Source organism: Barbatula barbatula (assembly GCF_947034865.1).
Source record: "Barbatula barbatula genome assembly, chromosome: 18".
Lineage (NCBI taxonomy): Eukaryota > Metazoa > Chordata > Actinopteri > Cypriniformes > Nemacheilidae > Barbatula > Barbatula barbatula.
In genome coordinates this window covers 5,622,580-5,643,172 of record NC_136781.1, presented here as the reverse complement: position 1 = coordinate 5,643,172, position 20,593 = coordinate 5,622,580, and the positions used below count along the sequence as shown (strand labels likewise).

Below are 20,593 nucleotides of genomic sequence, written 5' to 3'. Positions count from 1 at the left end.
AATGGTTTTATCGAAAAAAATCAAGATAATCATAACATCAGTTATATGAATTGAAATGTAACTTTTTAAGTGTGTTTATGACTAAACTTACTACAAATGCTCGTTATTTTGCTTTTAAATAAAAACCCAATCAAATACACAATCACTCAATTTTTTATTTTGCAACATGGACAGAGTACACTAAGACAACAGTGAACCCATGCGGACACTACTAGTTATTGCAGACTTAGCAGATGTTTTTCTTTGGCATTGTAGAATGGGCAAAGCACTTCCAGTGTCTGTCACATGTGACTCTCTGCAGGTAACAGCTTCTCCACTGGCATTTCAATTGTTTTCCACATGAAGTGGCTGTTACACCCAGTGAGCACCAGCTCTTATCACCTCATCTTGTTATACTTGTTTACAAAATGTTCTAAGATAGAAAAAACATATATGAGACATAAGGATAGAAAAACTCCACAAGGAAAAATAATACAATTTTAATATATCTATTCGATATCATTTTATCTGCAACATGTTTATTAAATTCTGCACAGTTAACCTATTTGCATTGTTTCCTCACCAACTCCTTCCATCTTAGAATTCCAAGGACTTTGACATTTTGAACTTTACCCATTTTACACCTCAACTGTTGATAGAAACAGTCATAAAGGCACATTTGTTTCAATGTAATCTTCCTTTTGTCTATTTTAAACCATTTTCTATTTCTATCTATACTATATAAATTAAACTTTGCATATATAGTAACATAAACACTAAAAGTAGTAGTAATGTAAAAATAATAACTTTTTAAAAGAACTCACCTTTCTGCATCTTGTTGTTTACTCTGTTTCAAATAAAAGGAAATTAAGGTTAAAATGATTAGCATGAGGATAAATAGAAAATCAACAGGAATACAAAAAACTGTCAAGAGAGGGATAAAAAGAGAGAAACAGAAAACATGGAGTAAGTCTAGCATGCATGAGCTTTTGTTTGTGTCAGTAAGAATGGCAGAGAGTAAGTAGTTGGCAGATTAATTATTACACATAAATTCAATAAGTAACAAGCAATGAGGCCCATCACATATTGGAGTATGTGTACAATCGGCTGCATATGCTACAGATACAGTTACGTCTTCACTTTAAAAACCTAAAGTGAAAATAAATGAGCGAATGAATTATTACTGTGTTAATCATCCTGGTTTCTCTATCAAAGTAATTGCATTATTATTTAATAAACATTATTCACCACAACAACATGCTCACCTATAAGAACAATCCCCAGTATTCTTTAAGAGATGTATGATGTAAAATGAAATGTAAAATGTAAAATGAATAAATGTCTACAAGGTTTCATCCAGCCATTTCCAAACATAATGCAAAATACGCATTATGAAGACAAATCTTCCAGAGATGTACTAAATGTATTAAAAAAATAAAAAAGTTAGAAAACCTACAAAAATCCTCTTTCATTTATAGGCACTACTGTATACGCTGTAAATCAGTTTCTAACTAAAGCAGAGAAATGCGAGTTTTTCCAACAGCTTTGTGAATTGACCCCAACGGCTTCCCGTAGATGTGTGTGGAAGCGACACAGTGCTCCTGACAACAAATGTAAGTAGCTGCGGGGCGACATTCCAGACAAATTAACGATGAAATTGTGTCAAAATGTTATACCTAATATATCGTAATGCTTTTACGCTATAGGAAATCGGATCGGCTCTATAGACAATAACAAAACAGTTTGCTGTTGCTGAGGGCTGATCAGTGTTAGCTTCAGCTAGCCGAATTTAAATATGAATGCTAGCTGCTTTAACTCTTTCTAATGATTTTAGTTATTTTTGCCGTTTTATTTTGATCAGTCAAGTTAGAGATTCATAGCATCAGACAGCAAACACCAGAGCCACTTACTTTAGCTAACAACGTCGCTTTATATTTTAAATAAAGATAAACACTTTTCTGGATTATATTTTAAACGTATTTGCAGCCCACTCCAATATGTTCATCGACCTGTTTGGGGAGAAAGCTCCTTTGACTATAGATTTAACTGTTCACATCAAGGTATGACTTTGATAGAAATGTCATTTCAGCGTGATGGCAGAATACACTACTTTAGAAAGCCTGCTGGAAATGGGCTTCGACAGAAACAGAGCGTGAGTATTGTTTCCACATTGACGTTGTTTACACAATAATTCAGTACTTCATTTACTCGTTGGTTGTTTTGTAGGGAGAAGGCTGTAGCACATACTGAAAACCAGGGCATTGAGAGAGCAATGGACTGGTGAGTTACGTGTTCACAGTCAGGGATGAATTTGAGCAGATGCAAAGAGCATCATGCTGAAGGACTTTTTGATAAGCATGCATGAAAGACACAAGTCATAAAGAAGAACGTGACATAAATCCCTAACTAGATATGAGGAATAATGTCTACACAATATTAACACGAGAAGATGAACAGATATTTATAATCGATACAATTGTACTCAATACTTTTATTTCTTACACACATAAATAACTAATATGTTTGCATGTGCTGTAGGTTTTCAAATGTTGTTTTATTGTAACAGGTTAATGGAACATGAGAATGACCCAGACATAGACGAACCTTACGTTCCACCTTCTGAGAATGTTCTCGGGTCAACAGTAGAACAAAGCAGCTCACCTCAGTCTCCTCCAGGAACCACTGAATGTATGTTTTTTTCGAGTAGCAATCCTACCTTATCTGTATGACATTAAAACATTGAACTTGTCAGGTTTAAACACAGAATTAAGGACGGGAAATGTCTGTAAATCTCTTGCGCCCTTCAATGTACATTATTTTAACATTGTGGTCGTAATTCTCACACACGGAATGGTTTTGCAATCCAAAACAACAGCAGCGACTGAAAGTGAACTACGTGAACTACAGGAACTACAGGAAGATTCCAAACGGGTTATGACAGATGAAGAGAAGAAAGAACAAGTGAAAAGGTGTGTGCTTTGCGTAGATAACCTTAAAAATACACCTGTAAAATGTGACCAAAACAAGCTTTTTCTCTTTCCCACAGATTAGAGGAGTTAATGAAGTTGAGACAGGAGGAGAGAAGAGAAAGGGAGCGTCAGGAGGAGATAGATAGAGAAAAGCAGAGGAGGAAACAAGGCCAAGAGATTCTGCAGGTTAAACAAAAGCTTCAGGATGACGAGATGAAGAAGCTTGCTGAACTGCGCAGGAGGGAGAAGATGGAAGACAGACTTGCCAAGTAAGACAGACACTGATGATGTGGCTGTAGGTGATATACTGCTGTAGGTACATAATCTTTCAAGTATGAACCTTTTGATTGCGATCTTTTCCTAGGCAGCGGGTTAAAGACAAGATTGCACGAGACAGAGAGGAAAGAGCACAAAAGGTATAACTTATTATTTTTCTAGGATAGCTATGCATAACAGGCTTTTGGTTTTGCATCACTGTTATGTGTAGATACATTTACATATGCTAAACTTCACTATTGTAATTTCTCATTGTTCTAAATAAGCCAAAAATAAAAAAAGCTAAGGCTACGTTTAGACCCAAAGAAACCTCTCGCAACACTATAGCAGTGTGGGGACAATCAGCTAACACATACCGCTTTATCTCTATGCAGTTTGGAGGTGGTTCATCAAGCACAACTCTGTCATCTCCCCCCTCTGAAGTCCCTCAACTGTCTTCCCCTGAAAGCCAAGGTGCTCCTCCAGCAAAGAAAGATTACGATGAATGTCGGATTCAGGTACTGCTACAGAATTTCTTTAGCACCACCTCATTTCTTTAACAACACGAATTAATGTGCCAAAACATTTATTAGAAAGTCTATATTTTTGGAAATGACTGGTTGAACTGAGTGAAATTATAAGAATTGTAACTGAATCACAGGATTAGGAATTCCAGAAATAAATCGCATATTTCTTTATCTCTTTAGGTGCGTCTCATAGATGGTTCCACCTTGAGTGCAGTTTTTAAAGCTCAGGAACCGCTTGCTGCTGTGAGAGTCTACGTACAGATGAATGGGGCAAACGGACAGGATTTCAACCTCATTACTCCATACCCCAGACGCGTCTTCACAGATCTTGACATGGAAAAACCCTTGTGTGAGCTGGGTAAGAGAATTAGCATGAGCCTAAACTTAAAAAACATACTGATGGAATTAAGTATTTCTATATAAAAATAATGGGATTCTAAGGTATGGCATGTGGGTTTTTTACAGGTCTGGTGCCTTCTGCTGTCCTTGTGGTTACCAAGAAATGAATTGAAACAAATTGAAAACAAGCTGTTCTTCCACACATCCATACAAGATCAAATGGATTTCTCTATGAAGACTATGATTCAGTGAACTGCTACAATGATTTCACTTCAAAACATGCGCCAAATATACACGTAACTTGATCAATAACTTCATTTATCTTACAGTTTTCGCTCAATAAAAGGTTGTGTGAGTTTTCACAATACTGAACATTGTGGTCTTTTTGTTTTGTCCCACTGAAAAATCTGTCCTACATTTTCAACACAAGACAATCAGACAATGCATGATTAATGAGTCAGTAGCATGTACATGATCTGAAATATGCTTGTGTTAAAGGATGGAAAATACTTGCACATCACATAAGGGATTATCTTTTTAAATACTGTACCTTTTTTACAAATGAAAAATACAATTGACAATGAAACAGCATCTTTAACAGTGCATCTCTGTAAAATATCAAGCTTCATTACAAAATTCTTTTAGATTTTATTTAAATGACAAGACAATTGGCAGCACTTAATAAAATCAACTTTCTTAAAACAAAGTACAAAATAGTCAATGAGATCATGTTCACATAAAACATTTCAGGGATTCACTATTAAACTAGAATCAATTCACAGATCAATTGCTTAAAAACCAAGCATTAACCAGTATATATCCATACCAATGTTTTAAACCCAGAGGTGCAATGACATACCCTTCCATGGTTTCCCTTAAGGAGAAAACTAAAGTACATGAAACAACTAAATATGTCCATTCCGAACTAATTTAGCTTGGAGGATAGTACTGGTTCCAAGGGTTTTGGTAGCTCCCGTATCCCCCATACTGCTGCTGTTGAGAGATGAAATGCATTCAACACATTTTATATGTAGCTCTGGTTGAACTACATTTGTGCAAATCTTTTTTTACTGTACCTGGTACCAGCTGCCATAACCTCCATATGACCCACTCATGTCTCCGCTGATCATAGTGGGAGGTGGTGTTGTCATTGGCATGTGAGGCATAGTGGGAGGAGCAGTCTGTACCCCCGTGGCAGATCCATCATCCATTTTACTCATTTTCTCTGGGTCATCATTGTCCCTTAAATAATAAACAGAAGTACATTTAAAACACATTTTAGGGAAAGCTAAATCTTACAGATTTTTTAATTTATCTCATCTAGCTTACCCGTTCTCTGCTCCTCTCTTTCCATCATGTTCCTTCAGCAGCTTCTGGTGCTCCTCGTATTTACTCAACAGACTAAAGAATATGAAAAATGTCAAATTAAAGCTGAATAACTATAACCAAAATTTGCAATATACGGTTTCTGATTTTAAATTATATCTTAGTCTACAAAATAGTCCAAAAGTCGTCTGACCTCTGTACTGTGGTTCCAAAATCCTCAGCAAACTGCAGACCACGTTGGGAGAAAAAGATTTTGGTCTTTGGGGAGAGCGGAGCAGCAAGAGCTTTGGCCACACACTGATGAAACGCACCTTCATTTGCCCGCACATCACCAGATATCTCCAGCTCCAAAAGGTTTTGATAAAGCCGACCATTATCCTGAGAAGAATCACAGAATGTAAATGGCTAACTTGTGGGATTACTTCATCTTCTAACATAAACTACGTAAAGGGTGAAACATAAAACAGAATTTAATGCAAAATAAAAAACAAGTGACTTTGAGTCACTACTTCTATACCTGACTGATCTCTATGGCCTCCTGTAGAACTGTGCGGGCCCTGGATGGGTTCCTATACAGCTTGAGGATGAACCGGGCCAGTTTGATGGAGTAGAAGGCGTGGAGTGAAGGATTGTCTTTACTCTGTTGTACAGACTCTTTCAGCAGTGACTCCGCTACATCCAGACGACCTGCTCTCCTCTCTAGACCTACTCTCCTCAAACGCACCACAGACAAACCAGGCAATACCATCTCTAAAGACTCCAATATACGCTGTGCCTCTGAAGCATTACCTAAGGATGTGAAGAGGAAAAAATATGCAATTAAAGCAATTTCAACTAGATAAAATAAGTACAAATATATTAAAATGTATTATTAACATTACATAATTTAATGCAATATGTACAGAACATGAATATTATTTTATGCATTTTCTGTGCCACGTCGACTTTCTCACCATGCTTTTCCTCAAATGCAGACCATTGAAGGTGGATGCCATGTTTGTATGGCAAGTGGATTCCACAAGCTCTGCGATACACATTACGCACGTCTTCCACACCACGTGGTTCCAGGTAATGTATATACTGTAAAACACAAATACATTTCAAACTGCATTACATTAGAAAACCAGATACATAATTCGAGATTATCTAACCTTTTTCCCCCACTTACTTTAACCCAGAATTCTTCATAGAGTGCGCAAGCAATGAGACAGCGCTCAAACAGAACCAGCACTCTCCCATGGCCAGCCACATAGTCTTTTTTTGACCCTTCACTGCCTTCCACAGTCATCCCTTCAGCATTCATCGATGGCATCTTAGCCTCTGCCATCTCCCAGTCCAGATAACTGTGCCAAGCCTTCAGTTGGGTTCTGTCCATAGGCTTTACATGGAAATAAGGCCTTTTAATCTGAAGGAAAAGAATGTGAATTAGAAATGTGAATTAGTTAAGATAGATCATATATTTCATTAGTTCACTTTTACAGAAAGCTTACAGCATCCTCGAAATTCCATCTCTTCCTGACTTCTGCCTCATTTTGTTGGTATACTTCCTCTCTACTGGCCAAAATGAGCTCTTGCATCTTTTGCACTGCCTCTTCCTGTAATAAAAGATGAGAGATAAGACACTCAAAAGGTGAAAACATCTTTAAAATGTCATGTACGATAGAAACAAAGCGTGTTTACAGAGTCCTTGCCGTCATCTGCAGGCTCTTCCTCACCCGGCGGTCTCTCCTCTTCATTGGCAGCAATATCAGATCTCTCTTTTTTCGCTTGTGTTTGGCTTTGTTTATACTCTTCTCTCACCATACTGTACTCTTCTGGTGAAAGGACATCCAGAGGCGGGTGGGAGGTTAGGTGAGCTTTCAGTCTGATGAGACAGAAATTCAAAACAAACATCAGCTATGTGAAACATAAGGGTTATAGTGATTTATGGACTCTGAAAGCAAAAGAATTTGTGATATTTTGGTGATCTGGATTTGAAGTGCTTTGCTGCAGGTGTTTACCAATGACAGTTTACCAATTAGGCTTTTGTTGATGCATTCAGCTGCATCTAAATATAAAGGGGGAAAGAGATCAAAGTATGAGCGTGAGACGAAATGGTAACAAATTCTCACAAATCCATGCGTGTGTGTGGTACGTGGATCGTATGTCTCATATCTGAGGAGATGTGCAAGGTAAAAAATAAATTAACACGCTTATTGTAACGATTGTAAGCACAACATACTTCTCATAGTGCGTGTTGTAGAGCTGTGTGGGAACCCTTAGTACTCTATCATAAATAGCGGTCATAGCCTTCAGGTTTCCCTGCTCCTTCTCCCATTCAGCATAGAGATCCCATAACCGGTCTGAATGGAAGTCCCAGCCAGCGGACGCGACTGCCTCCTCAAACACACTGAGGAGAGAAACCAGAGAGGGAGGAGACCATGAAGATCTGTGCACATACAGTCCGAAATTCTCGTCTGCGTTTTTTTTTCTTTTTGCCACTCATTTGTACAGTGTCTCTGAATTGTTAAAAAAAGACCTCTGAAAATACTTGCTACGGATGTGGAAAATGCAGAAAATTGAACCCAGTCCGAATTTTTTTAATGACTGACTAAAATATCGGAGGCAGTGTGTAAATGTGATTGACACAACGTGAGGTCGTATTAATTTTTTAATGTACGGAAATTTCTGACTCGATGGCAATGGCCTTTACACTTGAATTTATTGCAAAGACAGCCCCTTGAGATGAATCAACATATTCTCAAGGGGGTCCCAATCTTTATCTTCATACTAGTTTTTTTCTTAAACATCAACGAGATTCAAACTTCACAAAATGACCAGCTATACACAAATGAAAAACACAAAAAATAAGCTAAAAGGCTAAAGAAGAAAATATCTTTGAGGTACCAGCGGATGCGATGTGCTGACTCAGGCAAATTCATGTTGACTGTTCCCAGCAGCAGGTTGATGTAGTGAATCCAGAGATCAACACTTAGAGGAATGACCTTCAAACCTTGTTCGCACACCTGTCACAGCAAATGGAAGTTTGTCCTTTTGTTGCGTTTCCAAACGATATTAATATTCATCTCTATTTGTGCTGGATATTACTCTTACCTCCTCAGCCTTGATGTTATGACCAGCTCGTCTCTCCATATCTGCAAACTTTTTCCAGTAACCATAGCACAAAGGGTACCTCGCCAGAAAGGCATTGAGAGCTTGGCAGGAAGCCCTCAGGTGGCCCTGTAAAAAATTATGCAATTAAATGTACAATTCAATCAGATCTATACAAGTCATTACATTTCCGTTAGTCACCTCTTGTTCACAATACTGCAGAAGATCTGTCCAGGTGTTAAAATCTAAAGGATTCTCACTGGTCAGCTTCCAAAGTTTGTCAAATTCAGCAGGCATCTCTTCCTCCTCATGCCCTTCTGCCGTGTTAGGTGCTGCCGGGACGCCCAAATCTTCTCCATTCCCAGCAGACTCCGCCGACAGCTCAACATCTGGTTTGGGAGGTTCTGCAATTTCAAGCTCATGCAACCCTGCAAACAGATTCAATAAACAGTGTGTAAATGGTACATTTATTTAAGAGAGTTGTGTTGGTGAAACGAATAGTAAAAAAACTGACACATTCTTACGGAATAAAATACTAAAGTCCACTAAATTATTCAGTGAATATTTGGCTACGAGTTAGCTCGCTAGCTGTATTTTGAGGCGCATTTGTGTGGTTAATGACGCCTTTCAAAAAACAAACATATAAAACTCTTAACCGTACGTAAGCTTGCAAATTAATATGTTAGTAGTTCATTTTAAGATCGAAATACCTAAAGGATTTGTAAGCTCTCCGTTGTTACTCGGGTCCTCTGTGCCTTCCGCCGCCATTACTGACCACGCTAGTGTTGCCAGATTGGGAGGACAAATTCCTGCTCAAAGGCTCACTCCGACAAAAACCAGCCCAAATGTTCACTGCCAAAATAAGGAGATAGAAATGTATTGCTGTGTCAATCAACGACGATAGTGACCATTTTATCTCCCTTAAACGGGGTGTGACAAGATGACAAAATATAATAAAAACCAGGAAAACAGGATCAAACAGCAAAAAGAGAGTAAGGAAATAAAATGTAATGACTTCAACACTAAACAACACACGCATCACTAAGCGGATTAATATAACCGAACAAAAACATAACAGCAACAATGCGCTTACCTTTGAGAGTTGCCTTTACATCTGACGTCTTTCGTGAAGTATATTTCAGAACATAAAGTGTTCAGTCCAGCACCTGTCAAGGGCGAGTATACCAGAGCACAGTCTGTACAGTTTAAAGGTGTGCTGGTGATGACCATAAGTAATTCCGTATTCAATTAGATTTGTATGCAACCGTTCAATTTATGATCTGAATTAGTTACAAAGTCTTCGAGTCGTCTGTCACCACATGTGTAGATGAGTTGAGAGACTGTCATTACCAAGCAACATATATTTGGGCCTCTTTGGCATTGCGATCGCTTCAGGTTACAAAATCTGGTCTTTTATCGCGCCGAAACCCCCGTCACTCACAAGTCACCTCAATGGTAGGTAGATTGACCTGATTGGTTAAAATTAACTAATAGGGGCTGTGGAATAATGTGTTTATATGACTGCACTACACATTATTTTCGAACGTTTTGAAATAACTTGACTACATACAAGCAAGGAAAAGGCAAGCTGCTCGGGGGGGGGGGGGTAATTTCACGAGCAGTCCACATTGTGTCGACCCGCCCGATGTATTTTTCTCCGGTCTAACCCGTTCAAGAGGAGGGTGGGAATCCGACCAATCTGGCAACACTAAATAAATGACGCTCATAATGTGCGACTTCTGTTCACCAGCTGCGCAGACCGTAAGGGATATGACATCGAATTACCGCGAGAGCAGGCGGTTTTGGATGCTTTCTAATTACGTCACTACTCAATGGAACGCTATATTCTAAACATTTTTTGAGTAAAATTTGAAAGACACCTGATAAATATTGCATCAAAGAAGTGTCAAATACAATTTTACATCGAGTCTGTCCAGTTAAATCATTGGTGATAATACGTTTTAAAGTGGATATGGACCTCTGTGTGTTTTGAAAGACTGAGACTATTAATCATTTAATCGGGAGTGTCCTGAAACAAAAATATACAAACGTATTCTGGACAGACTTCAATTATTGACTAGAAATTAAAACTTGTGGAATCTGATATTTTGCTTTAATGTTTTCAATTGGAAGATGATATTGATTACTAAAATTGCGCGTTTTCATATTCATAGTCAAATGGTGTGAAAAAACACCCAACTTTGAGCATGAAGTTAAAATATATTTGGAAACAATACGAAGTACAAATTTTAAAGCAAGGACAACTATTTAATAAAAACAAGCTTTTTATGTAAAGCTTTTTGTTGTTTTAAATTGCTTTTTTTCTTGCTTTTTTCGATACCTTGGACTCGAATATGTGCATGTACTCATTTGTAAAACGTAATTTAGAATAACTGAATTATTAAAGATAAGCAATATTTGTTTTTGCTTTCATGCAGCATGTAGTATTTGTGTTGTGCAAAAACTTTCACCAAGGCGGCACTACTCGTACAGTTTTGTAATAATAGAAAGTGGAATTTTTTTATATTAAGGATATTTAAGTAATGAAAAGTAAAAAGAAAATGAATGCAGTTGGGAATGTACAGTTGATCTTTATTATACTCATTTAAACACCCATTTATCAATACTTCAATTAACTAACAATTAATTGTCTCAATTGTCTCAGAACTTCCAGGGTCTCACTTCACAAACAAAATCAAAGTATAAATGAAAGTATTAGCAACATATAAGTGACATGAAATTGATCAGGAATGTACACAGAGACCTCAGTGGTCAAAGGCTTGGTTTAAAACATTTACTGCAATTGTGATCATTTGGATGAGATTCATACTCTTACAGTGGATAACAATGATTCACTTAAAATATCGTCTGTAGTATCACAGGCTGGAATAATTATAAGTGCTGGACTGTTTCAATATTTTGTGTATCCCTCCCCAAACCCAACACAAGTGCACTGAAAAAAAAATACAAAATCTAAACATGAAAAAATCCATTCCACACATTCAGTGGTATATTTACCCTGGACAATATTCCCATATTAACCCAAAAGTCTTTCACTCTGCTAAACCATTAGAATCTACAGCTACTTATTCTCCAGTGAGCGCCTTGTTAATTTGAAACAGAAATTTAAAACCCTTGATGTGCAAACACTGGAGCTTTAATGGAATAAAAACACAGGACATACAGCAATGATTTTTAAAGCTGATGTGTCACCTTGTGGTTGAAAAAGGATTTGTCAAAGACAAAATAGATTTATAGCTTGCACAATGCTTCAATTAAATTAACTCCACAATCACTACATCAAAATATTAACAAAACATTTGTCTGGTAAATTGTATGACATTTAAAATAGGAAGACATTTACTGTCTGACCCTGCCACTTTTTTATGACTGAGAATTCTTCTTGGACTCAGAACAACATTTCTTGAATTTTGGTCCCTAATTTTGTGTTTATGAATTATTAGTAAAATTCAGTTTTAGTTTTTTAGGGTGCTTTACTATTCCAAGTGCCTCCAAGTCATCAGGTCCTGGCTGCTGTGGAGATCCGCGGAGTTACTGCAGCAGAATGGTCCAGTCGGCTCCAGCGTTCATGCCAGGTTTACGAAGGGTTAACACTGACATGGAGGTATCAAATTCAAACTCTACAGAGCTTTCTTTGCCTGGGTGAGAAAATGACAAGCGGATCAAGAGGAAGGAGATGGCAACTTATATCATCTTCAGCATGAAGGCCATTTCAAAGACAACATAAATTGATGATCTTACCATTCACTTTAAGAAGAACCTTGTTGGGCTTGCTGGCCCCCAAAATTAAAATGTTCTCAATCCAGGAAGGAGTTGAGAAGTTACAATCTGGACACAGGTTCCTGAGAAGAGTAAGGAAATTATTTTAGTCAAAATTACAATATAATTCAATGTTTAGAAAAAAGAAAAAGGGTGGAGATATATAAATACCTAGACGTGAGAACATTTTTGGCAAAAGTGAGACTCCGGTGAATGAATTCTTTCTTTTTTTCATAGTTAAAAGTATGGCCATCATCAATGTAGAGTTTTCCTTCAGCAAATTTCTAAAATTAAACTAAAATCTTTTAGTTTGTCTGATACATAAACTATGCATCTCATCTGGCAAGTGAAGAGACTGAACGGAGTTCCTTACCTGAGGATTAAGAGCCACATACAAAGTGTATGGGTCATTTTCCATGCATACAGATGACCTTCGAACTCTTTCCTTCCGAGGAATGATAGAACCACCACGCTGGAACACTGGAATCTAAACAAGACATAAAAACCCAAATAAACCACTTAATGTGAAAACTACGTTATATAACAAATGCTTGATACTTGAATGACCACAGTTCTTACAGAGCTAAGAGTAATTGGTATGTAGAGATTTTGAGCACCATTGTGCTTCTGGAAAGTGTGCACATCGTACCAAACCTAAACATGAAAGAGAAAGTAATTTAATTTACTTAAGGAATTATAATATTAAGTCAGGTTTATTGTAATTTTACAAATGAAACAATATCACAGAACACAGGAGCAGTTCCAAATGCAAAATCATATCTTACTTCTCCTGCTTCAGGCAGGTAGGCTGTAACTCCACGAGCCCCTTCGTCGGTGACTGGGTGAACCAACAAATCTCTCCCTGAAAAAAAAATACAAGCAGCTCGAAAAAAGCAATTCTTCTTAAAAAAAAGTAAAATTTCATATTTTTGAAATAAGATAAGAGAATACGCTCTAATCTCTTACCAAGAAGGAACTGATCATCAATGGTAAAAGTAGCAGTGTCCATGGGATACTCAACCCACAGTGGTCTAAGAACAGACAGGAAAGAGAAAACAATGTGGAATAGAATTACAAAGTATCATTGACAGAAACATCCAAGTGGATCTAACTCACCTCATAACTGGAGTTCCGGTTGTGTGAGCATGGTAGAAGAGCTGGTACCAGTATGGCAGCAGGGCATAACGCTGACGGATTGCCTCTCGGATGAGAGCCATGTTTTCTGGGCCAAAGAGCCAAGGTTCCCTGCGTGGTGTGTCTAGATGGGCGTGAGCGCGGAAAAACGGCTGATATGCCCCCGTCTGGTACCAGCGAACCAACAACTCAGTGCTGGGATTCTTAAAAAAGCCACCGACGTCAGCTGTGTGAGAAATAAACAATGGAAATTTTAACGCAGGCAGGCAATATGACCACACAAACTGCATGACTGACTGAACCACAGTGGGTTAAACATGTTATGCTCAAACAGAAACGTGTTTAGAAATTCCATGGAAATTAAACCAAGAAAATATTAAACATTACACACGTTTAAACAGAATATCTGGAATCATGACTGACCTCCACAAAAAGAGATGCCAACGAGTCCAAGGCTGAGACACATGGGAATAGAAATCTTGAGATGGTCCCATTCAGCTGCATTATCACCAGTCCAGACAGCACCTGACGAAAATAACCAAACTCACAATGTGCATTTGCATTTACAAAAGAAAATTAACAAAAGCTTATGTCATGTGCTTTACATTTACAAACATAATAAATTCACCATATCTCTGAGAGCCAGCAAAGAAAGCTCTGGTCAGCACAAACGGCCTCTCAACTCCACCAGATCGCTGAATCTGACCCTCAGTAGTGGCCATGTGCTGCAAAGATTTAAATAAATTAGGGGAAAAAACTTAGCATTTATTTTAAAGGACAATATACACTAAGCCTTCACTGAAGGAGGTATAGTATTATAAAGTGTTACGATGTTATTAAAGGAACAGTTCAGCAAAAAATGAAAATTCTGTCTTCATTTACTCACCCCCTTCTAAATATGTATACACAAAATAAGATATTTTGAAGAAAGTAGAAAAGCAAACAGTCCAGGGGCACTTTTGAATACCATAGTAATTTTTCATTCTATGGTAGTCAATGGGGGCCAAGAACTGTTTGGTTACATTCTCCCAAATATCTTTCTCTATTTTAATCAGAACAAAGAAAAGTATACAAATTTAGAACAACTCTAGGGTGAGTAAATGATGTCAGAATTTGTATTGTTGTGTTAACGTGTCCCTCTAATGCCCCTCAATAAAATCCTCACCACATATAGTCCATAGAGATTGTGTATGTCTCTGTGCTCCCACGTTCCATGGAGAGCATCTTTGTGCATGGTGACCTCCGGTCCATTGAACACAGAAGGCTCATTCATGTCATTCCAAGTAAAGAGGTTCTCCATTGAGCCCTGAAATGAAACCCGGCAATGGATTTCTTTGCTGATTTAATATATATCTTAGCATAACAGCTTTGCTCTTCTTCCTTCCTGAAACATCCATTTGTGCTTAATCTGCAGTAAGATGCTTCTAAGTTATATTTGCAAACAGATTTTTGTGGCTTTCACTACACAAGGGAAATAAGGTAGAAGAGCTACACCACATCCTGACTGGGTGAGACAAATGTATCTCCTTCAATGTATATGCAACTACAATGCTGACTCAAGTATTAAATAAACAGAAAACAGTTCTAACATTCTTACTTATCATAGGAATTCGGATCTTAACCATTTCAGTGCTGCCTCTTCAAAAAAGTATTAGACTTTACCTCATACTGATCGTAGGCAAACATACTGGCCCACCAGGCTTGCATCTCTGGATTTGTGAAGTCTGGGTAACCAGAGTTTCCTGTGAGAGAGAGAAAAACAAAAGCCTTGAAAATGCATTGCAGTATAACAAACATAATATTACCTATCTTATTACAAAACACAGGGAGTTCAAAATCACAGCTAAAACAAAGCAAATGCAAAAAAAGTACATCATATTCTCACCTGGCCAGCACCAGCCTTCATAATTCACACCTTCTTTGTTTTTAGTGTAAAGGTCTTTAGATGTAATCTCATTGTGGATTTTGTAGCCACTATCAACTTTGATGTGGGGGTCTACAATAGCCACCATCTATAAACAAAATGTTAGAATTGTGAATATTAGAAATGCAGCTTTAGTATACCATATTATATTCAAAAATAAGTTTGCAAACAACATGGTCTAACCTTCCGTTTCTTGTCCAATATCCCCTGTAGCATTTCTTTTGGCTGAGGGAACTTGTGGGGGTCCCAGGTGAAGTATCTCTTGCCATCAGTATGCTCGATGTCAAGCCATATGAAGTCATATGGGATGTCATGTTGGTCAAAGCCCTGGTCCACTGAGCGCACATCATCCTGGTCATTATAATTCCAGCGGCACTGGTGATAGGCCAGACTGGCAAGAGGAGGAAAAGACTGGGTGCCTAGAGAACAAACACATATATTCTGGTCATATTTTTATAAACAATCTTATTTAGTTATATTGTTTATTATAGATCTAACAGGGTTTTTGTCAATGTTACGGTATATACCTGTGAGGGAAGCGTACTGTGAGAAGACATCTGCGGGTTTAGGACCAAGCATGATGAAGACGTCAATGATGCCACTCTCAGAGATCCAGCGAACGTCAGTCTGTGGAGTCTCGCTGGAACCTTGAACAAAGTCTAGCATCTTACCAAAAACAGTCTGGATGGAGAAGAAGAGATGCGTCTGGATCAATAGAGCACCCTAAAAAAGCTCTTCAGATATCTTAGGGACCTTTACAACCTCTTACCTTTCCAGCTGTGTTAGAGCTTATGTCTACCCATGTCTCAGCTGCATTAAGCCAGAAAATACCCATAGTTCTCTGTGCATTATGGGCCAGCATGACAGGCACTGATCCGTATAAGGCCATTGGATTATAGAGCTCATACTGAAACACATCTAGGTTATATAGCCTATATGGGTCACCACCGCTAGAAAGAGAAAAACATTTGTACGTTAATGATTGTTTATAACATAAAAGGGAAAATATTTTGAATAAGTTATAAGGCTCAATTGGCGAGGCATGGGGCTAACAATACCAATTTCGTTAGTCTTTAATGTGCTTTAGATAAAAGAAAACACCAACTGTAAATGTAAGTGTTACTGGAAAGACGTTTATCTCTAAATGAATGCGTCTACTCACTCCGTAGTCTTTAGTTTTAGGCTGTCAGCATGCTCTGGAATTCCATATACATGTTCTACGCCAGGCAAGGAAAAGTCTAAACTTATGGATGTGGGGCCTAAGAAAGAATTTAAAACCAACAGATGATGATTTAATAATATCCATGTACAACTTCAGAACCGAAACTGTAATGCAATATTATCGACTGATTTCACGCCACCGCCAAGTTAATATCAAAAGTGAGAAGCGGTGAAAAGAAACGATTTATGATCTGAAAATATAAGCATAGTGTGGATTGTTTTACTTTTCCACTTAAGTCGTGCGATCAAATATTAGTGACTATTTAAACTGCCATAAACAGGTTTCATTCGCTCGCACACACAGCTACTCTAACGTTGTTTTTAAACGCATCATTTGTTTATTCATGTCACAGACACCCGATGGTTGTCCAAACCATTGTAGTCTGCCTTGTTTAGATTTCAACATGACAGCAGAGTCTATAGTGTGAATCTGAAGACCCTGTAAAATCAAAACTGTTTTTGTGGAATTTCGTCCATGTCTATTAAGCAATCTATATGCAAGTATACATTTAAAAGTTGAAGACAATGAATATAAGCAAAAACATTTTAAAACAGGAAGCAAGCTGTACTCACAATAGAATTCACATGGTCTTTAACTCGACTATAAACATACCATTTGGTTTAGTATCTGTGTGAGATTTAAATGTTTCCTCCCACAGGCCGGATTCCTCTTTATCACTCTCACCCTCTTCCTCCTGTTGAGAAAAAGAGGCTCCATTGTGAAAAATGACATCCCACAGTTTCACACAGATGCTTGCGTTACATAACGGCTACATAAAGTTGTAAAACCAGATTGGGAGCAGTAACTGGATGAGCTTCAGTCAAACAGAAGACGTGGCATGACGACACTAAACTATAGCGTTTACCCGAACACACCCACAAATGAACAAAGCTTGTATACTGACCTTGTCTCCTTCCTCTTGCTGTTGAGCCTCATCTACATTGTCTTTAACTTCTGCAACATCAGGTTGTGCTTGCCTTTGATAAAACACCACTAGTTACAAAAACATTTGTACAAAGTCCAACAGATAAAAGCATCTGCCTATATGCCTAAATGTACACTGAATAAAAAAACACTACCATGGAGACTTGCTGCTCCTTTAGGGGTTAGTAAACTTGTTTATTTTTCTATATTAACCATGCATCAAAAGCAGGTCAGTTCATTTTATTCAATGCATTGACTTTTTTCCACCCTAATGGCCATTAACCAAAACAGACATGAGAACCACCATTTATTAGCTACTGAGTCTTTGCTTAGGGACTCACTGACCAGATTTATTGATGTTTTGTGGTAAAATGAAAATTGCTTGGGAAATAGAAAAGGCAAATGCTCACGTGTCCTTGCGCACCCGCAGGTGTTCAAAGGCCAGCAGACCACGAGAGTTGAGTGACAAGAGCACTTCAGGTCCCTCCATAATGTCCAGTCTGAAGGGACGTGCACTGACAATCAACCTCTGGCTCTCTGCTCCCAGAGACAACACAACACCGTTTTCATCCTTAGACAACACTGAGAGACTGGAGAGGAGGAGGACAAAATGAGAGATGGCCGGAGAAGAGAGGAAAAGGTTATTCATAAGAGCAGAATAAATCATGCATGTGCTAGACTGTTCAATTTCATGGTGTAATCTCAGATCAGAGGGACACTCACGCCTCAGTAGGGGGGTCTGCTATGAGCACATCTGGCACCTCAAAGCGAGGCTTCAGAGGTTTCAGCTCATTTATCTTCACCCGAGTCATGTTCCCCTGCAGCCTGTAGAGCTCCAGCAACAAATGCACCTGCAAATAGCAAGACATTAGACCGTGAGCCAAACACAGATCTTGTCAAGAAGGGACAAGAAGAAACCTAGGATCTGTTACAAAAATACTGCCTACTATATTGGGCCTGGGGTGGGGAGGCGATTTATGCGTTCACTTATGCAACCAACCTAAATTGAAATTTTAAAAGTGTTAATTAAATATGAAACAGACCTTGTTGTTGTCATTGATGAGCTGGAGAGTCATTCTGGAGTCACTAAGCTCCAAAGTGTCCAAAAGAGCCCGGTACGGGGACTGGCCCTGTTTGAGCGCCCGTTGACGTCTTAAGAGACATAGGAATCATTAGTTCTCTTAAGCCCATGCAAAAAAATATCAATCAAATATTTTCTAGACTACACTCTAGAAATCTACATACCAACTATTTATCAGGGTATCACATATAATGTGTTATTTAAAGGGATAGATTACCTAAAATTAAAATGTTGTCATCCTTTACTCGCCTTGTTATTTCAAACCTGTATGACTTTCTTTTGCAGAACACAACATATATTGTGAAGAACACAGTGGGTACTGCCAATGTTTGGTTACAGACATTCTTTAAAATATTTTATTTTGTGTTCTGGACAAAGTCATACAGGTTTGAAATGACTAGAGGATCAGTAACTAATGATAGAATTTTCATTTTGGGGTGAACTATCACTTCAAATCTGCATATTTCAGTAGTGGTAATCTGTGATCTTTAAGTGAACTACGAAAATCAAGTTGTATATTGTATTGCAGAGGTCACAGGTGAGGTACAGATTGACTATATAGTATGACATACTTGCAAAAAGCACTCTGATCACATGTTTTAAAGTTTCCCCGGTCCACGGCAAAGGCACTGCTAAAAAGCAGACACACACAGACCACAGACAGCAGCCCCATCCTGAAACAACAAGGAGGAAAGTTGGAATCAGGATTAGTTCATTACAATGGATCATGTTGGAATAACAGGGTGGTGTTTACTTGGGTTACAGAAAGAGAATGAACAGTACAACGGTCATGTACTTCCTCATAAAACACATCAGTTTCTTTTCTGTGATGGACATGTGACTGCAATCTGAGCTCATTGAAATGTTTAGATTAAAAAAAATCGAAGATAATGTGTTGTTTTACTTAGGACATTAAACATTTGGTTAACTAACGTTATGCTAAACATTAAACACTGCTAATCACTAAAGCTAAACTTTGTCCCCACGAGGTCAGGTTGCAATTACGTTGAACTATTTAAAGACAGCGACCCTCCAAGACTCGTAGATGTAAAGATGTAGAAATGTAAAGACTTATCATCTGTTTAACGTTACTCTTTAGATTATACGTAAAGGTTATATTCACGAAGTATTCGTTCTGCTGATTAAATCTACAAACAGATAAAGACCACGATGCAATACACGCGCAAATGATCAAAGTAATATATTTGATATATAATATGAGGTTAAAACGGTGTATAAAGACACAATCGTCCTAGTTTAACGTGACTCGTCATAATGCCACCGATGCTAGTGACACGCATTCATCCGATTCTTCAAAAAACAAGCAGCCATTTACAGACCAGCTATCACGCGTACCGGTAAACGGTTAGCCTAAAAGTAATGCATATAAAACTCGGTGGAAATAACACGGTGATGGACTGACATGACAGCTTAAAGTCTTTGTTTTACCTTTCAATGGAGATAACCGCCATCTTGGACGCAGCGTTAAGCCCAGCCTCCCGGTTGTTGCTTGAAGGGATACAGCTACGGCCGGAAGTGGTGCAAAATCTCGCCATATCACTTTAATCACAATTAATTACATCAGCTTACGTCTACCCCAACCCAAAATATATATATTAATCAACTGTTTCTAGCGTGACAAAAATTATGCAGTATTGAAATTCACATGCCCATTGAGGTAGCTGTATCCCTTCTAGTCAAGACTCCCGGAGGTCGGTTGGCTAGTTGAGTGTGCTAGCTGGGATACCATTGGGTAACAACAGGCCCCTATAGATCAGACTTCCCATGGCAACGAATCCAAATCTTACATGTCTGGTTGTTTATCCACGATAACTGTATGATGAAATGGCATTATACTGCACTTATACAGTCATCATTAAGCAGTTATGATATACACATTAAAACAGCACAACTGTGTACAGGCCTACCCATAGTCAAACTAACAATGGTTTTACTACATCTACAACAGTTCTTATAGGTTAACCATGATATCTATAGTAAAAGACAGTTAATAAAAATAGTCGGCTATATTATAAGTACAGT

The 20,593-nt window shown here is 38.1% G+C and overlaps 3 protein-coding genes and 1 long non-coding RNA gene across 8 annotated transcripts; 1 reads left to right on the top strand and 3 right to left on the bottom strand.

Moving 5' to 3' along the window:
* Positions 1-136: 136 nt before the first annotated feature.
* LOC306907231 lies at positions 137-991 on the bottom strand. Its single transcript, XR_013787896.1, has 3 exons — positions 804-991; positions 563-628; positions 137-412 (listed from the first exon to the last, which is right to left on the bottom strand). It is a non-coding gene; the product is annotated as an uncharacterized lncRNA (long non-coding RNA).
* Positions 992-1,502: 511 nt separating this feature from the next.
* Positions 1,503-4,434, top strand: ubxn1 (UBX domain protein 1). Of its 2 annotated transcripts, none has more exons than XM_079479202.1 (10): positions 1,503-1,592; positions 2,069-2,131; positions 2,206-2,259; positions 2,546-2,667; positions 2,855-2,948; positions 3,026-3,217; positions 3,313-3,364; positions 3,599-3,721; positions 3,911-4,088; positions 4,196-4,434. In XM_079479202.1, the coding sequence occupies exons 2-10, from the start codon at positions 2,073-2,075 to the stop codon at positions 4,234-4,236; spliced, it is 915 nt and encodes a 304-aa protein (XP_079335328.1). In that variant the 5' UTR covers positions 1,503-1,592; positions 2,069-2,072; the 3' UTR covers positions 4,237-4,434. The 2 variants fall into 2 exon arrangements, with proteins under 2 accessions (XP_079335328.1, XP_079335329.1); XM_079479203.1 differs by having other exon boundaries at positions 1,551-1,592; positions 2,040-2,131.
* LOC306907229 (pre-mRNA-processing factor 39) lies at positions 4,373-9,936 on the bottom strand. The gene is made up of 15 exons (XM_079479201.1): positions 9,579-9,936; positions 9,196-9,337; positions 8,687-8,913; positions 8,489-8,614; positions 8,282-8,400; positions 7,617-7,784; positions 7,076-7,259; positions 6,886-6,990; positions 6,564-6,800; positions 6,349-6,475; positions 5,913-6,184; positions 5,589-5,773; positions 5,399-5,470; positions 5,146-5,311; positions 4,373-5,062 (listed from the first exon to the last, which is right to left on the bottom strand). The coding sequence occupies exons 2-15, from the start codon at positions 9,251-9,253 to the stop codon at positions 5,000-5,002; spliced, it is 2,109 nt and encodes a 702-aa protein (XP_079335327.1). The 5' UTR covers positions 9,254-9,337; positions 9,579-9,936; the 3' UTR covers positions 4,373-4,999.
* Positions 9,937-11,023: 1,087 nt separating this feature from the next.
* ganabb (glucosidase II alpha subunit b) lies at positions 11,024-20,292 on the bottom strand. 4 transcript variants are annotated; one of them, XM_079479183.1, is made up of 24 exons: positions 20,000-20,292; positions 19,123-19,224; positions 18,513-18,621; positions 18,193-18,320; positions 17,880-18,059; positions 17,450-17,522; positions 17,158-17,239; positions 16,486-16,582; positions 16,093-16,273; positions 15,851-16,004; positions 15,507-15,742; positions 15,285-15,411; positions 15,062-15,141; positions 14,565-14,705; positions 14,028-14,124; positions 13,823-13,924; positions 13,382-13,625; positions 13,232-13,296; positions 13,051-13,127; positions 12,845-12,919; positions 12,639-12,752; positions 12,437-12,549; positions 12,248-12,348; positions 11,024-12,144 (listed from the first exon to the last, which is right to left on the bottom strand). In XM_079479183.1, exons 1-24 carry the CDS (start codon positions 20,104-20,106, stop codon positions 12,038-12,040), a joined length of 2,892 nt encoding a protein of 963 aa, XP_079335309.1. In that variant the 5' UTR covers positions 20,107-20,292; the 3' UTR covers positions 11,024-12,037. The 4 variants fall into 4 exon arrangements, with proteins under 4 accessions (XP_079335309.1, XP_079335310.1, XP_079335311.1 ...); XM_079479184.1 differs by having other exon boundaries at positions 19,974-20,009; XM_079479185.1 differs by having other exon boundaries at positions 19,305-20,008.
* Positions 20,293-20,593: the final 301 nt, after the last annotated feature.

Bases quoted from the DNA above. Each gene is read 5' to 3' on its own strand.
- ubxn1 (XM_079479202.1), top strand. From the start codon at position 2,073: ATGGCAGAATACACTACTTTAGAAAGCCTGCTGGAAATGGGCTTCGAC. The intron at 2,260-2,545 runs GTGAGTTACGTG...TTATTGTAACAG, and splicing joins ATTGAGAGAGCAATGGACTG to GTTAATGGAACATGAGAATG. The intron at 3,365-3,598 runs GTATAACTTATT...ATCTCTATGCAG, and splicing joins GAGAGGAAAGAGCACAAAAG to TTTGGAGGTGGTTCATCAAG.
- LOC306907229 (XM_079479201.1), bottom strand. From the start codon at position 9,253: ATGGCGGCGGAAGGCACAGAGGACCCGAGTAACAACGGAGAGCTTACA. The intron at 8,401-8,488 runs GTAAGAGTAATA...TTGCTGTGACAG, and splicing joins ATAACATCAAGGCTGAGGAG to GTGTGCGAACAAGGTTTGAA. The intron at 7,260-7,616 runs GTATGTTGTGCT...CTGTCTCATCAG, and splicing joins TACAACACGCACTATGAGAA to ACTGAAAGCTCACCTAACCT.
- ganabb (XM_079479183.1), bottom strand. From the start codon at position 20,106: ATGGCGAGATTTTGCACCACTTCCGGCCGTAGCTGTATCCCTTCAAGC. The intron at 13,128-13,231 runs GTAAGAGATTAG...TTTTTTTTTCAG, and splicing joins TGATGATCAGTTCCTTCTTG to GGAGAGATTTGTTGGTTCAC. The intron at 12,920-13,050 runs GTAAGATATGAT...TTTCATGTTTAG, and splicing joins ACCTGCCTGAAGCAGGAGAA to GTTTGGTACGATGTGCACAC.